The sequence below is a fragment of the Corapipo altera genome, unplaced genomic scaffold, assembly GCF_003945725.1.
Source record: "Corapipo altera isolate COAL_440 unplaced genomic scaffold, ASM394572v1 1b, whole genome shotgun sequence".
NCBI lineage: Eukaryota > Metazoa > Chordata > Aves > Passeriformes > Pipridae > Corapipo > Corapipo altera.
The window spans coordinates 673,770-698,580 of NW_020884881.1; the positions used below are offsets into that span (position 1 = coordinate 673,770).

The following is a 24,811-nucleotide window of genomic DNA, read 5'->3' on the forward strand; positions in this document are numbered from 1 at the left end:
TATTATTGTTCTAATAGTCGTCATTAATAGTGTCACCACCGGGATTCGCTGTTAAAGCTCGGGTTTCCTCTCTATACGCATCAGTCCGAGCCGTCCCCTTCCCAGCCGCCGAATTTGTGAAGAGGCGATTTATCCCAACACGGAACACCAGCGCCGTCCTCCCTCAGCCCCGCCGCCGCCGTGCCCTGCCCGCGGATCCGTGTCCCCCCGCCCGTCCGCCCGCAGACCCGCCGCGGCTCAGCACGCTGGCCCCGGCTTGTTACAATTGGGAATTAGCTCCCGGCTGCTGCGGGGCTGAAGGGCTCGCTGTTTATTCCCACTCAGGGCTTGCTGTTTACTGTCTTTTGAAGGGAAGTCAAAACATAAACGGGGGAGTTAAAGCGAGGAGAAGCACACCCCAGTGGGTCATCCGCCGTCACCGTTTATCAGCCCGCGCCGCCGTCTTTTTAGGTGGAATCTGCTGCTGCCGCTGCCCGCCCGACTGCTGGGGTGGGGTACATGAATCTCAGGCCGACCTGGCCCGACCCCGGCGAGGCGAGGAGGGGGCGGCCGTAGAGCTCGGGCGCACTTCGCTTCAGCTTCGAGCTCTGCTGTTTCGGGAGCGCAGGCAAAGGCGCTTGGGGTTTGCTGCGTTGTTTTAAGTTGTAACACTTCGACGTTTTCTCAATTGACACTTTCTCCCGTGGAAAAAATTAATAATATATGTGCGTGTGTGTGTGTATACCTTCAGAGACTATGTGTAGTCTTCCCATACAGTGAGGGTGTGTTGGTATCCTTCTATAGCAGTTCCACTACAAGCAAAAAAATACATTGCTGCTATTTTTAACCGAATCCATCACAAACGAAAACCAGTTGACACCGACCCGTCCAACACAAGTGTTGCCGGAGGTGAAACAAAGTTTGGAAGTACTGTACATTTCGTACAGATCCCTCTAAATCGAAAAACAAACTGGTGCAAATTAAGCCTTTTCACGTATAAAGCCTTTAATCACATATAAACGAAATTACAAGTGACCCTCTAAAGCAGCGCTTCCGGCCCTCCCGTAATTCATGCGAGCGATTTGGCTAAGTGTGCCAGCTCCAAACGTGAACCGCAGCCATCACGTCTAATCTAATCAGTCCGCCTGTGAGGGGACCCAGCGGTGTCATCAGCTCCAAAGGGCCCTTGGTGGAAGTGGCTGGGAGAGGCCAGCGGCAGCTGGAGCCATGAATGACACTTTCTCATTTGTTCCTTTCCCAGTTCAACAAATGTTTAGCCCCGTTGCCACTAAATGAACGTCTCGCGCTCTTTGGCTGGGGGAAGCTATTTATTTTTAAGATTCCTGAATAGGATCAGGAGCAATTAACTTATTTTTTGTTTCCGTTTTTCTGTCAGTGTATTGGGAAGTAACTTGGGGCAAAGCAAAGAGCTGGTGGCTGTGTGGGCCGGGCTCGCCATGGCGACGGGGAGACGGTGTCTGCCGTACCTCTCTCGCTTCTGGTGGGGCCCGTTTCGATTCGCCGCTGCTGAGAGGGAGGGAGAAGCCAAGTGAAAAATGTGAAAATAAGAACAAAAGCAGGAGCCGTGCTCCGTCTCGGCCGCTCCTGGAAGATCCCGGAGAGGGCTCCCCGTCACCCCGGCTGCTCGCCCGGTGCCCCTACCCGGGCACGGACACAAGGGAGAACTGAGCATCACTCGGGACGGGGCAGGGGGAGGGGCGACACGACAGTACTACTCCTAAGGCCGCAAAAGTAAACTTTATGTGTGTGTGTGATTGTTCCTTTTTGTTTGTTTAGCTGCCTCTTTTTTTTCCTTTTTTTCCTCCCCAGTCGCTCTTAAGACAAAACGCGCCCGTGCCGGTGGGAGGCCGGCCATGATGTTTCCGGGGGTCCCAAGGGCGTCGAGGGTTCCGTCCGTTTCGCACAGAACGAACCCGGCTCCCTCTCAGCTTCCCTACTGCCCTGCTGCTGCCATGCGGCTCCCGCCGTCTGTCCCGCGCTCTTTTGCTGACAGCCAAACGTCTGATTCAAAACACAGGTAGGTGCAAAACGAGCACTCTCTGTGCAGGAACCCGCCTCGCAGCCTTACAACCACTCCCCGAACCCCCGAGCTCATCGCCGTGTCCCTCGTGGAGCCGCACTTGCTGCCCACTCAGAAAGTTGACTCTGGTGCCCCGGCTGCCCTCTGCGGCGGGACTCTGGTGTGTTCCAAGAGGAGCTCTGGCCCCTCAAGCCCGGAAACACCACACTCGAGATCCCCTCGGGAGGAGTTGAGTGAGTGTCATGTCCACAGGGGACAGGAGGGAGGGAGGGAGGAGAGAGGAGGGAAGCCGCTCCGCTCCGCTGTGGGAACCCTCTCGATGAGCACCCGGTGCCCCGGGAGCCTCTCGGTCTAGCGGTCCCTTCCAAACTGCGCCGGCTCCTGCACAGGGGGCTTCCTGTCCTCCGCTCGGGTTTACAGCGCGGGGCCGCTCTAGGACCGCCGGTATCAGCGGCGGGACCCGCCGGGGCGGGCTTGGTCGGCTGGGGCGGGCAGCGCAGCAGGGGAGCTGCGGTGCCGGGACAGAGGTTTTTTGCTCGGCTGGAGGTGGGAGGCTCAGTGCCCCGAAGTCGCCCTTGTCGCCGCGGAGATTCCCACAGCCGCTGCCTTGGCTTACCCCTTGTCCAGGGTAAGCGATAGCCGAGGGGGCGAGCTCTTGGCCCCGGGAACCCCCTGCCCAGTGGCAGGAGAGCTGTGAGGGTCAGCGCCGCTTTCTTGCCCCGGCCCCGACCACCGCTCGCAGCGCGGGGCGCGCACTCGGCCATGGTTTCTTCTAGTTCAGCTTCTACAGACCCTTTTATACCATTAAGGCGCGGGGTGAGGGGTGGGGGGGAATTAAACGAGACCCCTCCTGCCCCCTTGCTGAAGGCTTTCTGCACTCCATGCCCGCTTAGGAGGCGGCGGCGGGGGCAGTGTCCCCGTGGAGGCTCCCGCAGCCCCAGGACAGCGTGGCGGGTGCGCCGCTGGCTGCCTCGCACGGAGGCGATGTGGCCGCTCGGTACGGGCACACACCTCCGGAGCGTGCTGAGGTTTAAACACCCCAGTTAAGATGTAAAGGTGGCCCCTGCGCCCGCCCTCGCGGGGCTTTGCCGCGGCTGCTGACAGCGGCGGTGTCCAGCGGTGGAATGGTCACGCAGGTACCTACCGGACTTCTCAAGCTTAGTATTGGTTCACGGTTTCACAAACCTAGTTACTAAGAAAATACTTGAATTTTAGAAGAAATGAAAGGACCTTTGAAGCACTGTCATTTCTGCACCTGCACCATTGATGTCTGCTGTGCTGTCTCTCTATCAGTAACTTATACATACTCTGTGTCTGAGTTAATTTCTCTGAAATCCCAAACATCTTGTAACTTCTTTATCATGGTTACATCATCTTTGGCCTTTTTTTTTCTTTTTTTTTTTTTTGTTTGGTTTGGTTTGGTTTTTTTTACGACTTACTTACTCAAATCATCTTTGTTTTGGTTTGGTGTTTGTTTTTTTTACTATTTCCTTGCTCATTTCCATCTTACTGACAAACGTGTCTTGTGAGTACTGCACGCAGACAAAATCGTATAGCAAAGTACTCGACATATGGGGTTTACATGCGTAATGCTTCATGAAATTTGATTTACTCAGACATACTTCAAGCCACAGAACTTCATGGTCTTATTGTTTGGGTGTTTTTTTTCTTTCTTTTTTTTTTTTTTTAAATTATGTCGGAGTGTAAACAGAGTTGACTGCTTCCTAAGATATAGGTCGCTGGGGAGATTCCCCAGGCTGTCTGGACAGGGTCCCACCAGCCAGGGCCAGTCCCACCACACCCAGCCAGTGAGTAGGGCAAGGGGAGAGGTGGTGGAAATCCAGATCACTGACATGTTTGTGATGGTCACAGAGGTCTGAAGTCAACCCTTGAGACAGGATCTGGATAAACTGGGCACATAAACAAGCACATGCGGGGCTGCAGCTGAGTGAGAAACCATTGCTCCTCTTCCATTGCTGATGCAGAGACTTGCAGCCCTGGATGAAGCTGAGGCAGAGTCCCTGGACAAAGGCTGTTGGTGGGGTCCTCAGGTGACACCTGTTAAAGACCACGATGGCCTACGAGTACTATTGAGGCCTTAACAGCTGAAATTACTATAACCTGTTCTGTAATTGTCCAAATTGATAGGAAAAGTTGTTTGCCTTACCAGGAAACTCTTCTTGGCACAAGGAGAGTGCCTCTTGGGACAGAGGAAAAGCCCAAAGGGAAGGTGAGTACAAATCACTGTTTCCCACAGGGCTTTTGGCTAGCAGGGCTGGGCAGAGGTGTTAATGCAAGGCTGGTCTCTGCTGAAGGAGAGACAGACCCATCACTTACCTCATGGTCTGTGCTGGTGACAGCCACTTATGTCCCTAGTGTTTCTAGTTCCCACTCCAGGCCCCTACACTGTTTGTGGCTTGCCAAGGACAGTGTCCAGTTTTCGTATCACTTCCTACTCTCCTGTTACCTCAGAAACTAAAAATCTCCTAATGCCTTCTAGTGAGAGCTCTACATGGATATGGCATGGCCCTGCACTAGGAGGCCTTGGCAAGCACTGCAGGGCCACTGCAGTGACACCTGCCTTCACCTATTTACAACTGTCTTCTCCACAGGCACCTCCACAGGGTCTCAGCAATGTAAAGATGGTTGGGAGAGCACAAGCAGGGAGACTTTTGCAGAGACGAAGCTCTGTGCCTGACTGACACTCTGGCCCTTCAAGTCCCACCTGGCCCTTCAAGCACTGTCAACTTCCATGCACTAGCACCACAAGGACAAGCAATAGGAAAGGGATATGTAATTCCTCTACAGCTGTCAAAACCTAAATGAGCAAACCCATCTGGTAATAGTGGAAAATACTGCTACTCCCTCCAGCCCAGCAGAGATGGTAATGTGAATGGGAAGTGAATGAAGGAGAATGCATTGTGTTCCCCCTGCCTGCCTCTCTGGTTACTCTGCCCTACAGCAGTTAACTCCTGCCCTGCTGCTCCCCAAAACACACATTGCACTGCAGCTGCAGCTGTCCTGGGGCAGGAGTGCAGGCACTCCTGCCCTCCCAGCCTCCTGGGGCCCTCTGGGCAAGGACTCAGTTGGGGCACAAAGAGCTGAGCAGAATGGTCTTCCTCACCAGCTCCCAGTTCTTCCTTCTGCTGAATTCACCTCAGCTCATGCACAGATGAGAAGGCTGGTTTGCCACAGGAAAAAAAATGCTACCTGGAGTTTCTCTGTAGACATGGAAGAGAAGTGTAACTTGCCCTTCCATCCCTGCTTGTCCAATCTTCCAAGTGTGCTGAAAGTCACTTTCCCTGCAGCTCTCATCCTCAGTTCCTGCATCCCTGCATGCTTGCAACAGACCCCCGAAGTCTTACAGATTGTATTTACTTGTTATATATATCTGCTCTATAAATGAAACATTTGCTATAAATCACAAAATAAACTAAATAGAATAATCTTTCAAAAAACTTGTTCTCATGAGGAATCATACAATGGTTCAAATGGTTTGAAATACTGAAAACATCTTTTAATTGTTGAATTCTATACAAACTTGGGTAGATACAGAAATGGTCACGACAAAAGTGTTCTTATTGCCTGAAAATTTTCACAGAAATACAAACATTGATAGCAAGCTTACTGACATCCAACAGGATGAGATATCTTTAAACTTGCAAATTGAATAGACACAATACTCCTAAGCAGTTTGGATGTGTTTGACTGCCCTTGAAGTCCTACTACTTATATACCAACCTCAATATACAAAGAAACAAGATTAAAATTTTTAATGCACATCACATAATAATCTAAAATTAAGCACAAAATAAAGCTAACAAAGTAATTCTGAAAATACAATATTTTTTTTTCACCTAGGGTATGACTTATTCCAAGGAAGATTTCCTGTAGAGTTGTGTTTTAAGTGAGACACACATTTTGTTTCTGCGCAGGATGTCAATATCAGATGGAGATACAAGAACGAATGGTAACAAACAGAAGTGGAAGAAACATAATCACAAGTGGAACTCAAAGTCCATGCCAGTATTCTTGCAGCCCTAAGCAAAGCTATACATAAAAATATTCTACAACCATTATTATCAAAAAGTCCTTGGCACTTTTCCTCTGATAATCTTACTTTCTTTTTTAGTGGAGCAAATTACATTTCTGCACTGATATCATAAGGCAAAACTATAAATGCAACTACAAGGACAAGCTACCAAAAAACCCCAGAGCCAAAGATAAACCCCACCCTCAGACCATCACCCCCAACTCCAAATGCTTTGTGAGATAATATCATCCTTCCTCCTCATCACTGTCTTTCATAGTAATGCCCTGAAGTCCTCCTGTATCCGTGACTGAGACTGTGGCTTCCTCTACAGTCAGACGGCTGTGAATGGTATCATAGGTTTTACTGTTCAGCGTTCCCTCCATCACGCCTTGTAACCTGAAGTCTCGGTAGGATTTCTGTGGCAAAAATAAAACATCCTGAATTGGACTTCAGCAAGTTTGAGCAGTTTTTTACTGTATATTGGCCATTTCTAGCATGCCAGTGGCACAGCTTCATTCCTTCTGCAGTTAGGGACCTATCATCTTGGTAAAGATTTTGCAGTCTTAGTTTTTGGGTTGCATGAGGTTTCTATAAACCCAAGAGATTCTAATTTGATGGTCATTCCTTTGAGAGATTGTGTTTTGTGCTACAGCATACTATAACTGCTGATTTCTCAGTAACTTCCATTTGTCTCATTTATTCAGTAAGAAACCAGCAAACAATTCTTCTAAATACATATTGAAATGTGAATTTGGCTACAGGTAGTTCTGTCATTTCACAGAAAGCATAAATGCCTGACTTTTTCTCCACAATGTATTTTTTACTTATCTTTCCATTTGTATGCCAAATGTGGAAAATCAAAGTTTAGATTATGATCTACATTTTAAAATGTGTTTCTCAGCTGACTATTTTATTCAGTTACTTTAGATTCTAAGTTTCCTCTAAATTTTGACTCACATCTAATTTTTTTTTTCCACTTGAGATGGTTTTGTTTCCCTGGTATCTATCCTTCCTATGAACCAGCAGATATCACTTTCTTCTTTGACTTTCCATCATGTAAGAATTCTGAGTGAACTTGTTTAATTCATCAAATGCTATGTTCACGTAAGCATACGGAAAATCACCTACCTTCTTTATTTTTAAGTTGTAACCCATCTGAAATAATCTTTCCCAATGTTACCCTAAAAAGCTTAAGAAGTTGATCTAGCTAGTTTCTTATTTTGTGTACACTTTCACTACAAATTCCAAATGTTTATGACAGAATATGGGGAAAAGAAAATGGAAGATAATTGAGGGCTATCAGGCCCATTCCTTTGCCTGAGGAGGAGACCATGCACAACCCTTAGAGAAAGAAAAGAGTTGATCTTGTTTCACTCAGTACTTCAAAGAACTGCAAAAGACACCTCTTAAAATGGGTAACATTCATCTGGGAGATTTTTTTCTGCCACTATCTACAATGATTATTTAAACCTTGTTGGAATCACTGCAACTGAGATTTATTTGGCTTTCACAGGTCAATATCAGAGTCAACGGACACAGCTTATGTTTTGCTCACACACTCCTGCCCATGCCCCATCTGGTCTTTTTCAAGTGTCACCACTGCATTCCCTTTTTATAACACTGTGCATTCAATTTGCTTCTATGCTGTTAACAGGTCCTACAGCAATTTCTTTCAGTTTTACCTTGTATTCTTCCCATTCTAAGACCAGCACTCTGGGGTTCAGACACTGCTCTTCTCTTGACACAGTTTTGCAGGATAATAATGTTCACTTCCAAGCTTAATTTTTCATTTCTCCCTAACTTTCTTGGTCCTTGACCCTTCTTTAGTCATATCCCTCTGTATGTGTCTCGGACATTTAACAAAGCCTTAATGCCATCATAAGATTTTAAAGAGAATAAAGGGAACAACACATCTTCTTCTAGTCTTTCTTAATAATGCCACTACCTTTGTTGCAGCCAAACACTAAAGAAATGTATTTCTCTTACTCATCCTATGTCCCTTAAAAACGACCTTCTACTTTTTTTTCCTTTTTTTTTTTTCTTCAAGAGATGACTGGGATAATACAGCCTCCCAGTATTTTGTTGTTGGTGGTGGTTTTTTGGTTTTGTTTGGTTGGTTGGTTGTTTTTTATTCCTTTTTTTTTTTTTTTTTCCAAAAGCAAACAGAAAAGTGCCCTCATGCACACAAGAGTTTGGAGGAACTGTGCCTCCCCACATGTCTCTCTCCAGATGGGCTGCAGCAGGGAAAGTTTCTTATGATACTCAAACCATTTTTTCTTAGCAGGCTCCTGTCTGCTGAGTTCCTGTTATACTGGTTCTGTCTTCTCCACCCACCAAAACCCAGGTGCACAAAATTTTTTGTTTTCCAGAACAAATAAAAATGACCTCAACTTCTTCAGTCTCTGGTATCCAAAGAAGGTGCCCTGGAATAACACACTTGAAATTTACATGCAGAGCATATGGACACAGAAAGGCCACTGCCATAAGCAGAGTGTTACCACCTCCAGTGGAGGCTTTCTGCTTTTGAACAAGGATAACCAGTGTGCCACGTGGCACAGGGAAGGTGGGCTGGCAGTGCTGCTCATTCACCTGAACTTCAGTTTTGAAAGATCTTCTTTTCATCTCCCTGCTGATATTTCACTGGTCTAATTTAGCCTGCCCATTCTTAGATCTCACTGGGCACAGGTTTTAGATCCTCTAACACCTGTATTTTTCTCCAAGAGATGATAACTACCTTGGAGAGGGACTTTTTACAAGGGCATGTAGTGATAGGACAGCGGGGAATGGATTCAAACTGAAAGAGAACAGGTTAGGATTAGATGTTAGGAAGAAATCCTTCCCTGTGAGGGTGGTGAGGCACTGGAACAGGTTGCTCAGAGAAGTTGTGGATGCCTCATCCCTGGAAGTGTTCAAGGCCAGCTGGATGGAGCTCTAAGCAGCCTGGTCTAGTGGAAGGTGTCCCTGTCCATGGCAGGAGGGTTGGAACTAGATTATTTTTAAGGTTCCTTCCAACCTAAATTATTCTATGATTCACTTGAGAATATCGTTAAACTTTTCATAAGAGCCATTAATTTCAACAAGCAATAGCAAACTGCTTTTGCCATTTGGGCACATAACATAGTGAAGAGCTAAATCCTGTTGACAGAGAAATCGGTTAAGGTCAAAAATAGCTAAGGTCAGTTTGGGTGGTTCAGGGAGCTATGATGCTATCATTATTATGACTGTTTTCTTGCATTTCTCTCTGTTCTGCTCCTTTTTGCTAGTGAATGCTGAAAGTTGCAGTTGCGATTCTGGTGTATAGGAGTAAAAATGGTTCTGAATTTATAGTCTTGCATGAATTTCATGAGAAAATATTTTGAAACAATCAAGGTCACCACTGACAACAGGTGCTTCTTATTCCACATTTATACAGATAACAAGAATGTCCAAAGCTAAATAAGACAGAACTGAAACGAAAAAAATCTGAAATGGTTTTCTGTTTCTTGCCTAAAGATATTGACTAAGATCTGAAAAGGAGTTAGGAGGAAACTTTCTTTTATGGTAGGTTAACCCATAATTGCCCTATTGCAAGGAATATTACACTTTGCTTGGAAGGATTTGACATTGGTCAGTGTAAATGACTGAGGACTGAACTGGAGGGATTGGTATTTCTATTGAAGCTGAGTACTGATTCCTGAGTACAAAAAATTAGAAAATGTTATCTAATACATGGAGTACATTGAATGTTTTCAATTAAACCTATTAATCAGATGCACATAAAAAAGAAAATAGTTTGTTTTTTAGGAAAAGGGGGAAAACAGAGAAAGAACACTATTGGAATTACTAAGGTAAAACAAAAAAAATCAGTAACAAGACAAACAATAATTTAGTAAGAATAATTATACAGCATTGCTGTATAGCTAGAAGTAACCTGTTAAAATTCCTTGGAACAATCTTAATTGTCCCTGAGTCCAGAATGGACAACAAATACTCGTGCACACATAACTAACATCAGGGGGTTTAATAAGTTATTTTTCTTCTGGAATTTGCTACAACTGTGGGGAAAAAAAATCCCAATTTAAAACTACGTAAGTTCACAACTTTATTCCACATTTTCTAACTTTTAGGGTGACCTATACTTATTCATGTTATTACTTTATTACTTTTCTCTCTTTACTATGCAGCCTGATGCAAACACATTTTATTTACCTTCACTATCTTGATGAGAGTCTTCAGCTGGTAGATGTGAAGCTGAAGGTCTAATCTGTCAGCCAGCCACAAGGATATGACTTTCATGGAGTTGCTATACCATTGCTGAAAGGAAGGATAAAAAAACCAATAACAACAAACACCACAAAATAACCCTGCAGTATTCATTTAACAGATTTGGTAATGAGAGGTAATGAAACACTTTGAAATGATCACAGATCAGCACTTGAAGTCAACAATGATATAATTTCCTGTTATGAGAATCGCATGGGTCAGTAGAAAATCAAATAACTTGACCTAGACTGTTCTTTACATGAATTAGCACCTGCCATTTTATCTTTCAGTTACAACATGTTCAAGCAAAATAGCATTATGCACTTTGTTATCTGTCAGTGAGAATGGATATTAAAGATACAATTACATGAGAGAATTGACAGCTAAAACAGCAAGGATAAAAACAGGTAGGGTATCTTGAGAGAGAATTTACAATAACTAGATTTTTCAATCCAAACAGGAAAACATCATCAGAGAATGGGGAATCTGTCTTGCCTTTTTTTTTTTTCTTTTTTTTTTCTTTTAGTTCACTTCATTATTAAATAAAAAAATCAGAATCCCTGGAAACTGTTTCTAAGTAAGATCAAAATACCACTCCACCCCTCCCAAAATAACCATGTTAAGGTTTTGTTTTACATTAACTATTAATTATAATTACAGTCTGCTTTATTTCTTTTTTATGTCTAAGGCAGGGGTATGTTTTCACTCATCACTTCACAAATAGATGGGTTAAGAATAAGCTCTCTGCTGTTGGTGTCTATGTTACTGTAAAAAATGCTCAGTTCCAAATAGCTACTATAATAGTTCTTTCACATTAACTGGATTAAAAGAGATTTTACTAAATATAGTTGTAGCATTTTTCCTCCCCCTCCTGTAAAATACCAACCAGATGTCATTTAGTCAAACTGTAAAAAAGAAGGGATTTTTTTTTTCATTTTAGCAGAGAGAGAATAAAAGAGTTTGTGTCATAGCTGTTTCCATTCTCTTTCCCCACAGGGAAGAGGCTTAAATTATTTTCTAATGTAATTTCCTGTATCTTCGCAAAATACAGAGATATGCAAAGAGAGGAAATCGTGTGTATATTTTAAAATGCAGCATGTTAGGCAAGGTATATTTCATGAAAGTAATTCAGAGTACATATCTAACATGTCTCATTAGCCACCTCTCCATTAACAAACAAAATAAAATACATACTAAAAAATGAAGATAAATTACTGGCTACTAGATGTAACAGAAGAAACAAATAGAATTCTTCCATAAAAATGTAAGCTCCTTGTAAAAAGCCTTAAAGACATACAGTAAATAAATATAAATATTTTTTCCTTACAGGAAACAGTCTCATCACATTGTAACTGTCAGTTTTAAGGTAAGTTTGAAACTAGATTTTCATATAATAATGACTTCAATATATTTTTTTGAATGTGTTAAATTGTATTTTAATTATAAATCATTGGAAATAAATTACTTTTATTTTTTTAGAGTTTCTTCTATTTACTATTTTACAGAAGGGAACAAAAACACCACACAAAAGGCAGATAGATACACATTTCATAAAAGTAGTTTTATTTATTCAGTAAAATGTGGGACTGATTTGATATCCATAAAATACTGTTTTTTAAATCACTGAATGACATTCTTCTACTATTTACATTATTTCACCCCAAACATACATGCTGGTATTGATTTCCTTTGTAAATACCTGCAAAATATTTTTAATGTGACAGAGTTGTTACTAAGTGGAAACTGTAAACTATATGACAGGTGTTGTACGTATACAGATGTCTAGAAAATAAAATACAGTTGAGCTTATTCACTTGGGTAACTCTATTGATCTAAATAAACATAATAATTCCTATGTCAAGCATTCTACTCAGATGCAATAAGATGAGGCCAATTATTATATTGTCACTCAGACTCTGCAGTTGCTAATCTTAAACATAATCCTGGTAGAGAGAATTTTTTTAGTAGCAGAGCTTTCTCAATACTGATATTCTTCCATAAAAAAAATCCAGTAACACATCTGTGATGTATTCTGTTCGTATCAGATAGAAATCAGAAGGGGCTCAAACTTGCTTACACAAAGTACAGACAGGATCGAAAATTCCGAGATCAGTTTTCCCTTCAACAACACTGAACAGTGCCAGATCACTGAGAACAGACCATTCCAGTTTTCTGGCAAAACGTGTTTTGAAGCACAGCCAAATAAGTTAATTAAGATAGATGCAGTAAAACTTAGATTCTCCCTACATACCTGTGATATTCTTACATGCACTGAAAACAACGCTAAAACATTGGAGGAAATTTATTTTCCTACTCAAATTTATGAATGAAAACAATATAATATGTTTTCCTGCCTAGTTTTGATGCATTAAACTTTCAGTAGAAATGTTTAATGTGTTGATTGTGAAATGATACCACAGTACTTGCTCTTCCGTCAACATACTTTGTCCAGAAAAAACATGACTGCTATTTTATTAGAAAAAAATGTATTATTATTTTGATTTGTCACAGTATTTTTAATAAAAATCACATCCAGTATATTTTTAGAGTCCCTCCAGAGGTACTTGTGGGTAGGATTCCCGGTAAGTATTGGTCTTATACCCATTAGTTTTGAGGACTTGGTATTGGCTGAAGCTGCATAAATATAAATCTGGACTTTATAACATGAAGAGTAAATATTTTCCTATCGCTTCTTTTGGAGTCTTTTAAGAAGCACAGCACTGCAAATTCCTCTCAGAGGTAGAATCCAAAGCCACGCATTTTGACAACCATGAGCACATTATAGAGGCAGGGATGGATCTACTTAAGACATGGGAATCTGTTGGAAGCTCAGAAACTTCAGTGATTAGATAATTATCCTGAGATCACACCGTTTAAAAAAAATTAACAACAACAACAACAACAATCCCTTCTAACTGGTTTTAAGAAAAAGTTAATTTCCCACTAGTAACAATAGAAGTGAAAGGACAATATGCCTCTTGCTGATGTTCATTATATGGTACTAGTGCCACATTCCTTGCTGTCTTCTGTGTAAGAGTAAGCAGTAAGTGTTTATTATACATTTTTTTCAAATCCACATGTAACAGCAGCCAACCACATTAACAAAAACGTTTGCCTCGCTATTTCCCCTTCTCTTCTTATTCGTAGCTCATCCAGCTCCTGTAAGGGCATGCATTACTCACTTCATTTTCCTGAGATACTCTTTTAAAGTAAAAAGTAAGAGAAAAGGAAAGGCTAGGGTTGACTCTGTGAGACCCTTGTATTTATTCACACTTATTGTGCATGACTGTACACTGGTAAATCATATTAGCAGCCCGTCTCCCCATCAAGCTGCTACTTGCTTTCCAGCCCTGAGAAGGTTCAACAAATCAACAGGAGCACGGAAAACAGAACATCAGTCTAATCTAGTGTTTAAGGTGAAGTTTTCAAACCCAATCTAAGAAGATCTTTAGAGCAAGCAACAAGCTGAAGGGCTCAGAAGGTGGTATTGACAATGAAAGAGTGTTGAAATATTGAGAAGCGCAGCACTTGTGCATTTTTAATAACAAGAGGGTCAACAAGGACACAGCTCCCTCAGTGCCAATAGTTGCCACACCAGGGCTATAAACGCTCTCAGTTCATCAGATTTCTTAAACAGTTCATCAGCTTTCTTAAACACCCTAAACCCCCTCAGCGGACCTTTAGTCTTAAATTAACAAACCAAAGCAATGAAAGAGGGTGCAGCTTGAATGGCCAGCATTGATCCCCAACGGGGCTCAGCGCAGCTACAGGCGCTGAAAAACTCGCTCTATTGTCGGGAGGAATTGACAAACCTCCTCGCCTAAATAGTCCAGCTCAGGCAGGCTGGTGGCACGCAGCTGTAAAGGGCTCCCCTCTCCCCGCTCCCAGCGCTCACAATGCACCAGGCATGAGCTCTTTGTCAGGCCCAGACTCTGCAATTTTCTAACAAGGATTAAAGTTGTTTCTCGGCAGGGCCAGTGAAAAGCGATTTAGCAACATACCGTGCTTTCTTCAGGCAAGTTAAAGAGAAGTAGTTCAGGAATTTCATTATTCTGTTGACCAGTGGAAATACAAAACAAATATATTAAATATTCACTGTCTTTCTGGGTGCCTGAGCTATAACATTTGCAGAACGGTTCAATTAAATATAACACTTATCGGCTGAAAGCAAGCACTTCAGATTTATTTTTGAAGTTTTATAAAAAGGTGCAGCTGTTTGCCACCTGGAAGGAGGCTCAATACATAGCAATACACAATGGTTTAGTCCTTGTAGGGCTGATATCCCTAACGTCTAAGACATAAGACCCTGTTGAGTTTCTATACTTTGACTGCTCTTGATAAATGGACACCCTCAAAATGCTTTTTGTGCCAAATATGGCAGAATAATATGACAGCTTTTCTAGGAACTGCATTTTATCTTCTAATGGGAGCTTTTTTCATGCTATTGATCAGGAATTCAGTCACTCAGACAACAATGGGATGTTTTTATTTCCTTCAGCTTTACTTGCCCTACCACAAACAATAACAAAAAGTAAACTTCTCACTGAAGACACTGAACTCCAAATGCAGCATAAGGTAAACTGGGAAAATAATAATGAGCTAAAATAAGAAATAACATGAGCATGTTAAAATTTAAGTGCTAAAATGCATAGTTTTTATTAAAAGGCAATCTATTCTATTGTTTCAAGACTTTGACAGCTAGCACTAGTAGTGTGCCAATGTACTTACAGACCATTTAAAAAAAGGTTAAATGGTGAAAGAATGCGTAAGTTTTTCCTTAAAAACACAAACAGCAAAAGTTGGAAAAAAAGTCCTGACTTAAGTTTCATAATTTATTTCCCTCTTTGTAAAATATGAATAATCATACTGACTTCCTTTGTTAATGTTGAGGAAAACAAGTAGTGTCTTTGAAAATACTCCAAAGTTTAGAAGGCATAGCTGTATTTAAAGTTTAGGTATAGACATCACCCGCTTAAATGAGGATTTTTACCTGAGCAATGATGAGTTCATACACTCTTCTGAAGGCTGGAAGGCCTTGGTAACATTGAATAAAACCCTCCATGAACCCGGGGAAGGATTTCTTGGCCTGTGGGCCACCATGATACATCAGAAGGTATGTATACACAGGAACACCAAAATGTGAAATCAAAAGACCCAATTAACATTCAAAATATATTTTTTTCAGAAATGAAAATATTTAGTTGCAAACTAAAGCAAAAATGAAGCAACTTTGCATAAGATGTTTATGCTTTTCCCTCAGCTTTAGGTACCCTTTTGATTAAGAGAGCCTGAGAAACCTTTGAAGACTGAAGTAACTGTAGGTAGATGTAAACAGAAAATTCAGTGTATCAACATGTAGAAATTTTGTTTGCTCTCTCTTCCCAGATTAACAGTTCTGATTCCTGACATGAACAATTTATGAACTGGTTAAAATATTAATTTCTTCTAAAGGAAGGAGACCAGAACTTGATGACTAGTGATGTACTGCCCTCCCACCACTTTTCTGGGAGAAACTAATCTCTCCAGTGACTTGACTTTTCTAGACTGCACTGGTCATAGATGTGCACCAGTCTGTGAGGCACTTCCAGTCAGATTTCCTATAAGAAAAACTGTGTCAGTGACCAGGAAAATGAAAGAACAGAAGCTGGGAAACCTGAGAGAAGAGAAAGCTTTCTCACAAGAGCTTTCCCATCCCACTGTCAGCTCCACATGGCTTCATGGTGACAGATACTGCCTTTCTGTGACACATTATCCAGCACCACAAAGATGTGGTTTCTTAATTTACCTTAGAATTCAGATCACGGGCAGTCCATGCAAAGATGGTTTTGTTGTTGTTGTTTGTTTGTTTGTTTGTTTTTGGTGCATGTGTGTCTTGTCATTTTTATTCTGAATCAACAGAGATTTCTGTGTTATTGAAATGTGCTTCTACGGCAGTGCCATTTAGATTCAGCTGGAAGAAATGGTCAGTTAGCTGGCCGCTGACTGTAGAAATAGAAATTATATCATCTTCAGATAGAACAAAATTTTCAAGTACACTTGTAGCCTGGCTATTAAAATGCTATTACATTTTACAGTTATTAAAATGTTGCTGGCTGTTTTTCTGGGGGGTTGGGTTTTTTTGTGTGTGTGTGTGTGATTTTTTTTTTTGGTGTTTTTGTTTGTTTCTTTTGTTTTTGTTGTTTTGTTTTTTTTTTTGTGACAGCAATCCTTCTGTATAAGGCATCAAAGAAGTTTGTATTATTTCCCTGAAACATGAAAAATGTCTCCTCCTTTTCATTCAAAGCACTGCTATGAATGAAGACAAAGTGACTGTGGGGGGGGTTCAAGAATACTACTGGTTTTGGGCATCACCATGATGCCATTATATTTATTCCTTCTGCACTTGTTTTTCCTCCTAGGAATTGCCATTTAAAATAAGCATGGGTGAAAAATCCGCAGTTGGAACCATGGGGTTAGCAGGCAGTACAAACAAATGAAGCCTACAGTCCCCTTCCACATTTTCATTCAAGGACCTGTCCAGAAATCCTCCCATTGCTGTTTCAGGAGCATTTCTGCTGTAATGCTCCTGAGCCCTGTGTTCCTTCATGTGTTCCTACTTCGCACAGAGCCCATGACACATACCTCTTTCACTCCACCAGTGTCTTACACTTCTAATACTCAGCACCATTTATCTAGGCATCTTCCTGGAAATGTCTCAGGCTTTCATCCAGCTACTGTGTTTTGCTTCCTCATCAGGGTCTGAAACGCTAAGTCAGGTTTTGAACTTTGTCTCAGGAATGTGCAAAATGTTGACAGCCTAAACTACAGGTATATGCACAAGGAAAGGAGAAGTGAGAAAGGAATAAGACACAACTGTCTGCTTCAGCATTCATATTTCTTCTGAAACAGGGCTCAGGACCAAGATTTCTTTAGTTTAGTAATACGAAATTACAAGCTCTGTTTGGGTTCCACCCCAATTTTTTTTTTTTATTCTCCCCCTCCCCTCACTTTTTTTAAAAAATCTAATTGTAGCAGATTTAGGAACTTGCCTCTTGCACCCTGCTTGGCTAAGGTAGAAAGTTTTTCTTTCTTCCAGTGGGACTCTTCTTTTAATTTTCTTCTGCCTTTTTTTTTTTTTGGTGCCATTACTCCAGCCTCCCAGGAAGCTCAGAAAGCATTTTGATTTCTCTTAAGAACACATACTTTAGTCTCTAGTCAGTCCCTTCCTTGCATATTTGAATGAGGGGAATCCCACTGCCACTCTCAAAGCAATCAGAGGAAAAGGGAAAGGAGCTCAACAGAAAAAGGAAATCAAATCTTGACAGAGAGACCTTGTTCAGCAAGACTCATGATGACAAACCAGTGAACAGTTGTTGGATGCGATATTTTGGTGATGTAAGGAAACAAAACTAGTTTTCAGAAATTATGAGAATAAAAGAAAAAACAAGGCTCATTTAAAAGCATATTAAGCATCTTTGAAACTCCTAGGCAAAAAGGATATAGTTCTGAAGTAACAAAGCACATCTAACATATGAAAAACTTATCTTTTAGGAGGAAAGTAATTTTTTCATATTTTATGCTTATAATTAGAAGCTGGCAAGTTGCTATGGAACTGCTGCTACTCTACAAATAAATATACACTTTTAACACAAAATATAAAGTACTCATCTCTCCCTGTATTGCATATTGGTTGAGGAGCAGCAATTTACAATATTTATTTGCAATATTTATACTACTTTCTAATGTTTGTAACCCTCATTTTTTTCTGGCTTCTTCACATATGGCAGACGAGGTGAGAAACTGGAAGTTTGAAAAATCAGACACATCTAACTTCCTTCCATATCTGGATATATGTAATGTTACTGTTCTCAATTTAAATACTAGGTACTAATATGATAACCATGACTGTGAGAGACTAACAGCACAAACAGTTTATCTACTCTACTCTGGATATGCACTGTGTCTGTGAACAGTACTTCAATAGGTTATTCCGATGCTAAAACTCTCTGGAGCAAACACTGTCAGTCTTGCTACACTGTGCATTGTGTTGCAATTTGGGTATATCTGCGAACATCCTCAAAGGCATAGAATGAGGAACATCACTTGAGTGACCTTGAAATGAAAGCCAGCTTGGATCCTCAAAATAAACAAATTAACATAATGCGAAATGGCCAGGTTGTTATTAGTTATAACACTTGTCTCTTTCTATCAGGCTCTAGTTTTAAAAACCCTACAAATGCACTTTGCTATACAAATACTAAGCAATCTTCTTAAGTGCATGCCTAACATTATAGAATCACAGAATCATAGAGTGGTTTGAGTTGGAAGGGGCCTTCCAACCCTCCTGCCACGGGTAGGGATGCCCCTCACTGGACAAGGTTGCTCAGGGCCCTATCCAACCTGACCTCCAACACTTTCAGGGACGGTGCATCTACAGCCTCTCTGGGCAACCTGTTCCACTGCTTCACCACCCTCTGAGTAAAGACTTTCTTCCTTACATCTAATCTAAACCTGCCCTCTTTCAATTTAAAACCATTTCCCCTTGTCCTGTCACTACCTGCCCATATAAAAAGTTCCTCTCCCTCCTTTTTATAAGCCCTTTTTATAGCCCTTAATGTACTACAAGACTACTCTAAGGTCTCCCCGGAGCCTTCTCTTCTCCAGGCTGAACAACCCCAGCTCTCTGAGCCTGTCTTCACAAGACCAGTGCTCCAACCCTTGGATCACCTTCATGGCCCTCATTAGTAAGGTTAAAGGTCTGGGTTCACTCTGCCTGTAAGGTACGTAATTGAGCACTGACTTTTGCCCACTCATCCAGAACTTACTGGGGAGTCCCTGGACTGAGGCATCATCAAAGAGACCACAGGAGGAGAACTCTTGTTAGCTGTGTCCCTCCCTGAAAGTGGGAATATTCTTCGTCTTGGTACCATGTACCAAAAGTGAGGTAGACTGAAGTTAGATTAACATCTGTGCTGTAGCTTTTACACTCACCTTAGTAGTTCTTGTCCTAGAGTCTTCTACTTAGACTCCCTGCTCCCTGTGGAATGAGGTCAAGTACTTATTTTTATTATAGTATTTAAATCATCCTGAGTTCCTGTGGGTGAATATTTACAGACAACTAATTTCTTTTCACCTCAGCAATCTTGACTCATCATCCATTTACTCTGTATGTTATTGCAGTGGCATATGACAGGGCTGGATGCAGCTGTGAAGCTGACAGGGAGATGCACCCTGGTGGAGCTACTCCTCTCCTACATTGCATCGATTGGGCACTACACTGAGCAGCTCTAATGTGGAGCACAGGTCCAGCCTCCTGCCTCTCTCTTCCTTCTCTCCTCCCCTCATCTCTTTGGAAAAAGTGTCCTTGGACTGGGTAGGTGTCTGGTTTGCTCCTTTCCATCCTTGTCACCTGTGTACACTCTTCTAGCTATGCAGATTTTACAGCTATGTTGGGGGCTTTTTTTGAGCTGATTTTTCTATGCATTACTTGTACTTTTTTTCTTGTACATTGTATAAACATTTACTACAGTATAATACAAAGGATAGTCAATGCAAAGTGAGAAAACGAAACACCTGAAAATTACGTAAAAGAAATCATGTCTACATAGTCCAACACTTCTGCACATTTAAATCAGCACTAAAGCTTCAGCTCCCCTATGAGCAAACAGGTGAAGAAGCTCTTTCCACTGACAAATCTGTGTCAGAGCTCTCTGCAGCAGCCTCACCAGGTACTATTTTGATTTGCAACACAGAAATCTCTTTCTGTTATACCTGACTCATTACAGCAAAAATAGGTTACTCTCATGCTTTCTGGCACTATTTTTCTTGTAATATGATCAACAGTGTGGTTGTGTGTCTATTTGTGAACACTTAATGCAGAGTTTTATTTTCCTTTTCCAACTAAGCTTGACCCAAATGAAATACAAGTATAAATATCAAACCCACAAGTAAGGTTTGAGAAGCCACAAGGTTCTCCTGCTGTTTATACATGTGTGAATTACAGTACATCAAGAAATCAATATTCCCTAGATGGTGCTTGTGCCTGGCACTTCATGGTGAACAAACATTAGGTAAGACAATATAAATGGTACAATCCTTATTGATTTCTCTTGACTGTGTAGAATGTGAAAGCTGCAGCCACAGTTAACACTTACTGACAGACTCATCTAAAGTTTCAGTGCTATTTTATATTTTTATAGTTGTCCACGCTCAATTGATTCTATTAAGTTGCTAGACACATTTCAAGCCATCTAGATAAGAAAAAAAGTGCAGTGCCTGGAATGAGATGCTGCTACTTTGTGCCTAGCAGGATAAAAAGGCTAAAGGACGAGATTGTGCCTGGATGCTGGAAGGAGTTCTCTTTTAATTGATAGAATTGTTATTGTTTTTAGTGAATGGATACTGTGAGTGATGGATAGATGCATTTAACTAAGTTAATAAATGAGTGAACAGTATATACCAGAAACATCAATGAAGAAACTGTACTGGAAGTTCTCAATGTTATAGCCCCTCCACAAACAAACAAGCAAAACCCCCTCATAGTTCCACTCAATTGATAAAGTTCTGTCACTCAGGAAAAAAAAAGTAAGATGGGCTTCAAAATCTTAAGTTTGGGATTTTTTCCACATTTTTCCTCTTTTGACTTATGATGCACATTTAAAATTGCTTTTTAAGAGCAATTTGTACATTGTTTTTTGTTCTTTCCAAAAAAGTGAGCTTCTCACATAAGTCAGGGAAATTAGGGGGTAGGACAGTATAAGGAATACTGAATACTGGGATATGAGTTTTAGTGCCCTAAAAAGTAATTTTCTATTTCCCTTTTATACCCAAAGAGCTCTTTTAGTAAGGTATCAGAATATCTATTTCATAGTTTCTTACTCCCCTGCTGGGAAAATTTAAATAATGTGACTGAATTGGTGTGAAAAAGGTGTCAGACATCCATTCCATGAATACTAAATGCAGACTGGGCTCTGGGATATTTAATGTCTTGAGAAAACCATTTTTGTATTTTTTTGGGTTGTGTGGTACCCAGCAAGATGGAAATTCAGAAATTAAAAATGGCATAAAAATGAAGACACGTGAAGACATGTATCATATTAAAACCATATAAAATCCAGTCAGTGTGTTATGGTTTTCTCTAGAGAAAACACTATCAGCTACAGTCTAAAACAGCTTACAAAGTGATGAATATTCTGATCCTGAAGCAGCAATCTCTGAAGCAGATGCTTTGCTTTAAGTGTATTGTGGTCCTAATGATTTCAACAGTACTGAGCTTTGCTGGATTCACAGCAGCATAATCAGCATGCTCCAAGAGCAGGCACTCTTTTTCGCAGCATAATCCAGAAAAAAAATCAAAGAAAACTTCTATACTGTATGAACTCAGATGGAGGTTACATTTTTCAGACTTCAAATGAACTGTTGTTCTTTTGCAGATATTGCTATCTCAAAAAATGAGGTGATCCTACTTGAAAACATCAGGAAAAATTTAGTGAACTTTGAAAATACTTTGAATAGTAAATTTGCAAGATGTTGCTTCAATCTTGCAGAAGAGTTTCCTATATTTGAGCGTGTTAATATAAATCATTTTTTCAATCCACATTTGGTGACACTGCCAACAGTTTTCTTTAAAATTCTTTTACCAAAAGGCACAACAAACTGTTCCATAATTACAAGAATGCTATTAGATCATGAGAAAACTGCAGAGTGGTTCTCATATCAGGAACTTTCTATTTTCCCTATAAAATATGAGACATAATTAAAGGTGAGTTAAGACTTTGGTGAAAATCTAAAGAGCATCGGCAAATCTGAGCACTGCTCAGCTTTTCAATTGCTTTTCTACTTCTCAGTTCTTTTAAATGGTTTTCTATGGCAGGAACATTTTTCTTAATTAGTCACAGCTAATTACTGTTCTGGCATAGACAAGTAATCAGAAATGTCAGAGCTGCAAGGCTACATCTCCCTAATCCTTTGATAATAATTTAGCCTCCTGGGAGGGCCTCAAGCTGCGGTAAGTAGTGGCTGACAATAAGGCAAAATTAGGTGGGCAGCAGACCATTAGGACAGAAAAATAAAAAGCACTACCAAATCCTGCTGAGCACCATCAGGCAACTAACTACACTGCCAGATGAGGTGCCTGTTTAAGCCTGTGTTGTTAATTAGCTGATTCTACCAGACCTGCCACATATGTCCAGGTGCGTCATGCAAAGATGTGTATTTCTGGGTTTGTGCCAAAGGACAATTTTGCACTGTGATCAAATTTCAAGAATCTGAGAAAGAAGCCCACATATTTCTTGAAGATTATTCTGAGTTATCAAAGAAATAAGAAGATCAACAAGCTACAATCCATTTTTGTTGAGTCTTTTTTAAAGTAATTAGGCACGGTCCTCTCATGTTTCTCAGAGGTTAATACAAACACAGCTTTTGATTCAAATGTGGCCTTTAACCAAATAGACCTTTTGTCAAATCACACACTTGCAAATAATTACATAACAACAAAAGTGAAGATTACTTATTAAAATTACCATGACAGGAAGTAATTTGAGAATAAGGAAAAAAAAATCACAATTAAGGTTTTCTAGAAAATCATTGCTGAATACTAAATACTACAGCAATGGTGCTTTTGAGGTAGGCATGAATGGCACAAGGAGTTGTTACTACAGAAAACTCACATTTAAATTAAGTGTTCCTCTTAGCTGTGTAACAGCAGCTGAAGATTAACTCACTTGCCAGGGAGAAGCATTTGCACATTTTTAAACATATTTTGTTTTGTAAAAGGTCAGAAAACCTATAGAAATTATACAATTGAATAAAGCGTTTACTAAATATGTACTTGCAGATATGACAACAAACAGAAATTAATCAGATGAGTACTTCATATCTCCAGTTATCCATAGAGCAAAGTACATGACATAATAATCTTTGGAGAATAATGAAGACCTCAAATAAGATCAAGTACATAATTGAACTTAAATCATCCATCCCTGCTACTAATGGAAAAGGAAAATAATGATTTTGATATGGGAAAACCACTAGCACTTAATTAACATTCCAGACAAAATACAAGCAGTTTTACAACAGAAAAAGAATATTGCATTACATCTGAACTTTTGAAATACAAAAGCCAAAAACAGCTATGTAAAATCTGGAGTGCTTAATTATATTGCTCATAAAGACATTCAGTCCTTCTGCACTCCAGAGAAAGTCGTGTGAGTTCCCTGCCATTTACGTCTCTTACAGTGCTTGTTGAATTGTTACCATGCACGAGGCCAAAGCTCCCAGGACATTCTCCTGCATGAGCAGTCCCTGTGAAGTCAACAGGAATACTGTGTCACACCACACTAGGTTAGCACCCAGAAGAGACAGGCGATCAGGAACAATACCCGCTCACAGGTAGCATCTTGTACAAGATAACTAAGGGACCTGCTTGCTAATGCTGACCTTTCCAGGATGTACACTCTGAATATTTTATGTGTTTATGGTACACCTGGGAGAAGGTTTCCCAGAAATTAAAGCCTAAAAAATTGGAAAACCTTTCAGTTATATCAATGGCTAAATACTGACGCATTAAAGCTGTTCTTTTAAACCATTCTTTATTTCTCAGAGCAGCAATCAGTTATTGCATAAAGGTTTCATTGCATTTATAGTCTTAATAAAACTGGAATCATACATCTGTTAAGACTATAAGTTTTCCACAACAGGCACAACACAAATATAAACTAAAAGATAATGCTCCTAATGGCAAATACACCAAGAAGGAATTTGAAGCAAAAATGTCTGAAATTATTTTTTCCTGTGTTCCAACAAGAATATTCATACTTCACGTGCAATTCACAGATACAAGAAAGTGAGAATCTAACCAAGTGGCACTTAGGAACTGCACATCATTACAGAAAGTAAGTATTGCATCAATGTTTTAAACAGAGCTTTATGCAAAATGAAAAAAATGCTTTTCCAAGTGGTTTGTTAACAAAATCCAATTTCATTTTAAAGGAAATAGTTTTTAATTTAGAAGTCTAATGTAAATTTGCTCAGGAGTTCAAGATTTATTGGTCTAATTTTAAAAATTCTAGTAGAAACATGAATCTAAGTTTAGTCAGTGAGGATAACCCAGCATGTTTATGGACACAGCACCACATTTATTAAGGTTAATGGTAAAACTCCAATTGATTTTGAGAGGGTACAACCAGACCCCACGGGAATTTCATAGTCGGATATTTTTTGAATCTGTTAATTTTGTGATCAGATACACAAAATCACTGTTCTTTGATAGGCTGTACAGATGCTCTTACATCATCCATCAAAGAGATTATCTTTATAAATAAAAGAGACCTTAATAATAATTAGTAATATTTTCTATTTATTCTAGGTTTGTGTAATTCTATTCTAAATACTTAATTTTGCCATTCACCAGCTTCTACTTTTACAGCCTGTTCTGAAAATAAGTATTTTTCAAACTGTTAAAAAAAAAAAAAATTAAGTACAATTTTGTTTCTAAAGGATTAACCCAGAGCTACTGCAGAGCATCCTCATGTGCAACA

General features: G+C 40.4%; 1 protein-coding gene across 20 annotated transcripts in view; it reads right to left on the minus strand.

Moving 5' to 3' along the window:
• Positions 1-5,514: 5,514 nt before the first annotated feature.
• CADPS2 (calcium dependent secretion activator 2) overlaps positions 5,515-24,811 on the minus strand; it is a 288,249-nt gene continuing 268,952 nt past the window's right edge. For all 20 annotated transcript variants that reach the window (XM_027639611.1, XM_027639600.1, XM_027639596.1 and 17 more), the window contains 2 exons: positions 10,242-10,346; positions 5,515-6,469 (listed from right to left, as the gene is read on the minus strand). In XM_027639611.1, the coding sequence (XP_027495412.1) occupies positions 6,299-6,469; positions 10,242-10,346 (276 nt within the window). In that variant the 3' untranslated portion in view covers positions 5,515-6,298. The remainder of the gene's footprint in view (positions 6,470-10,241; positions 10,347-24,811) is intronic.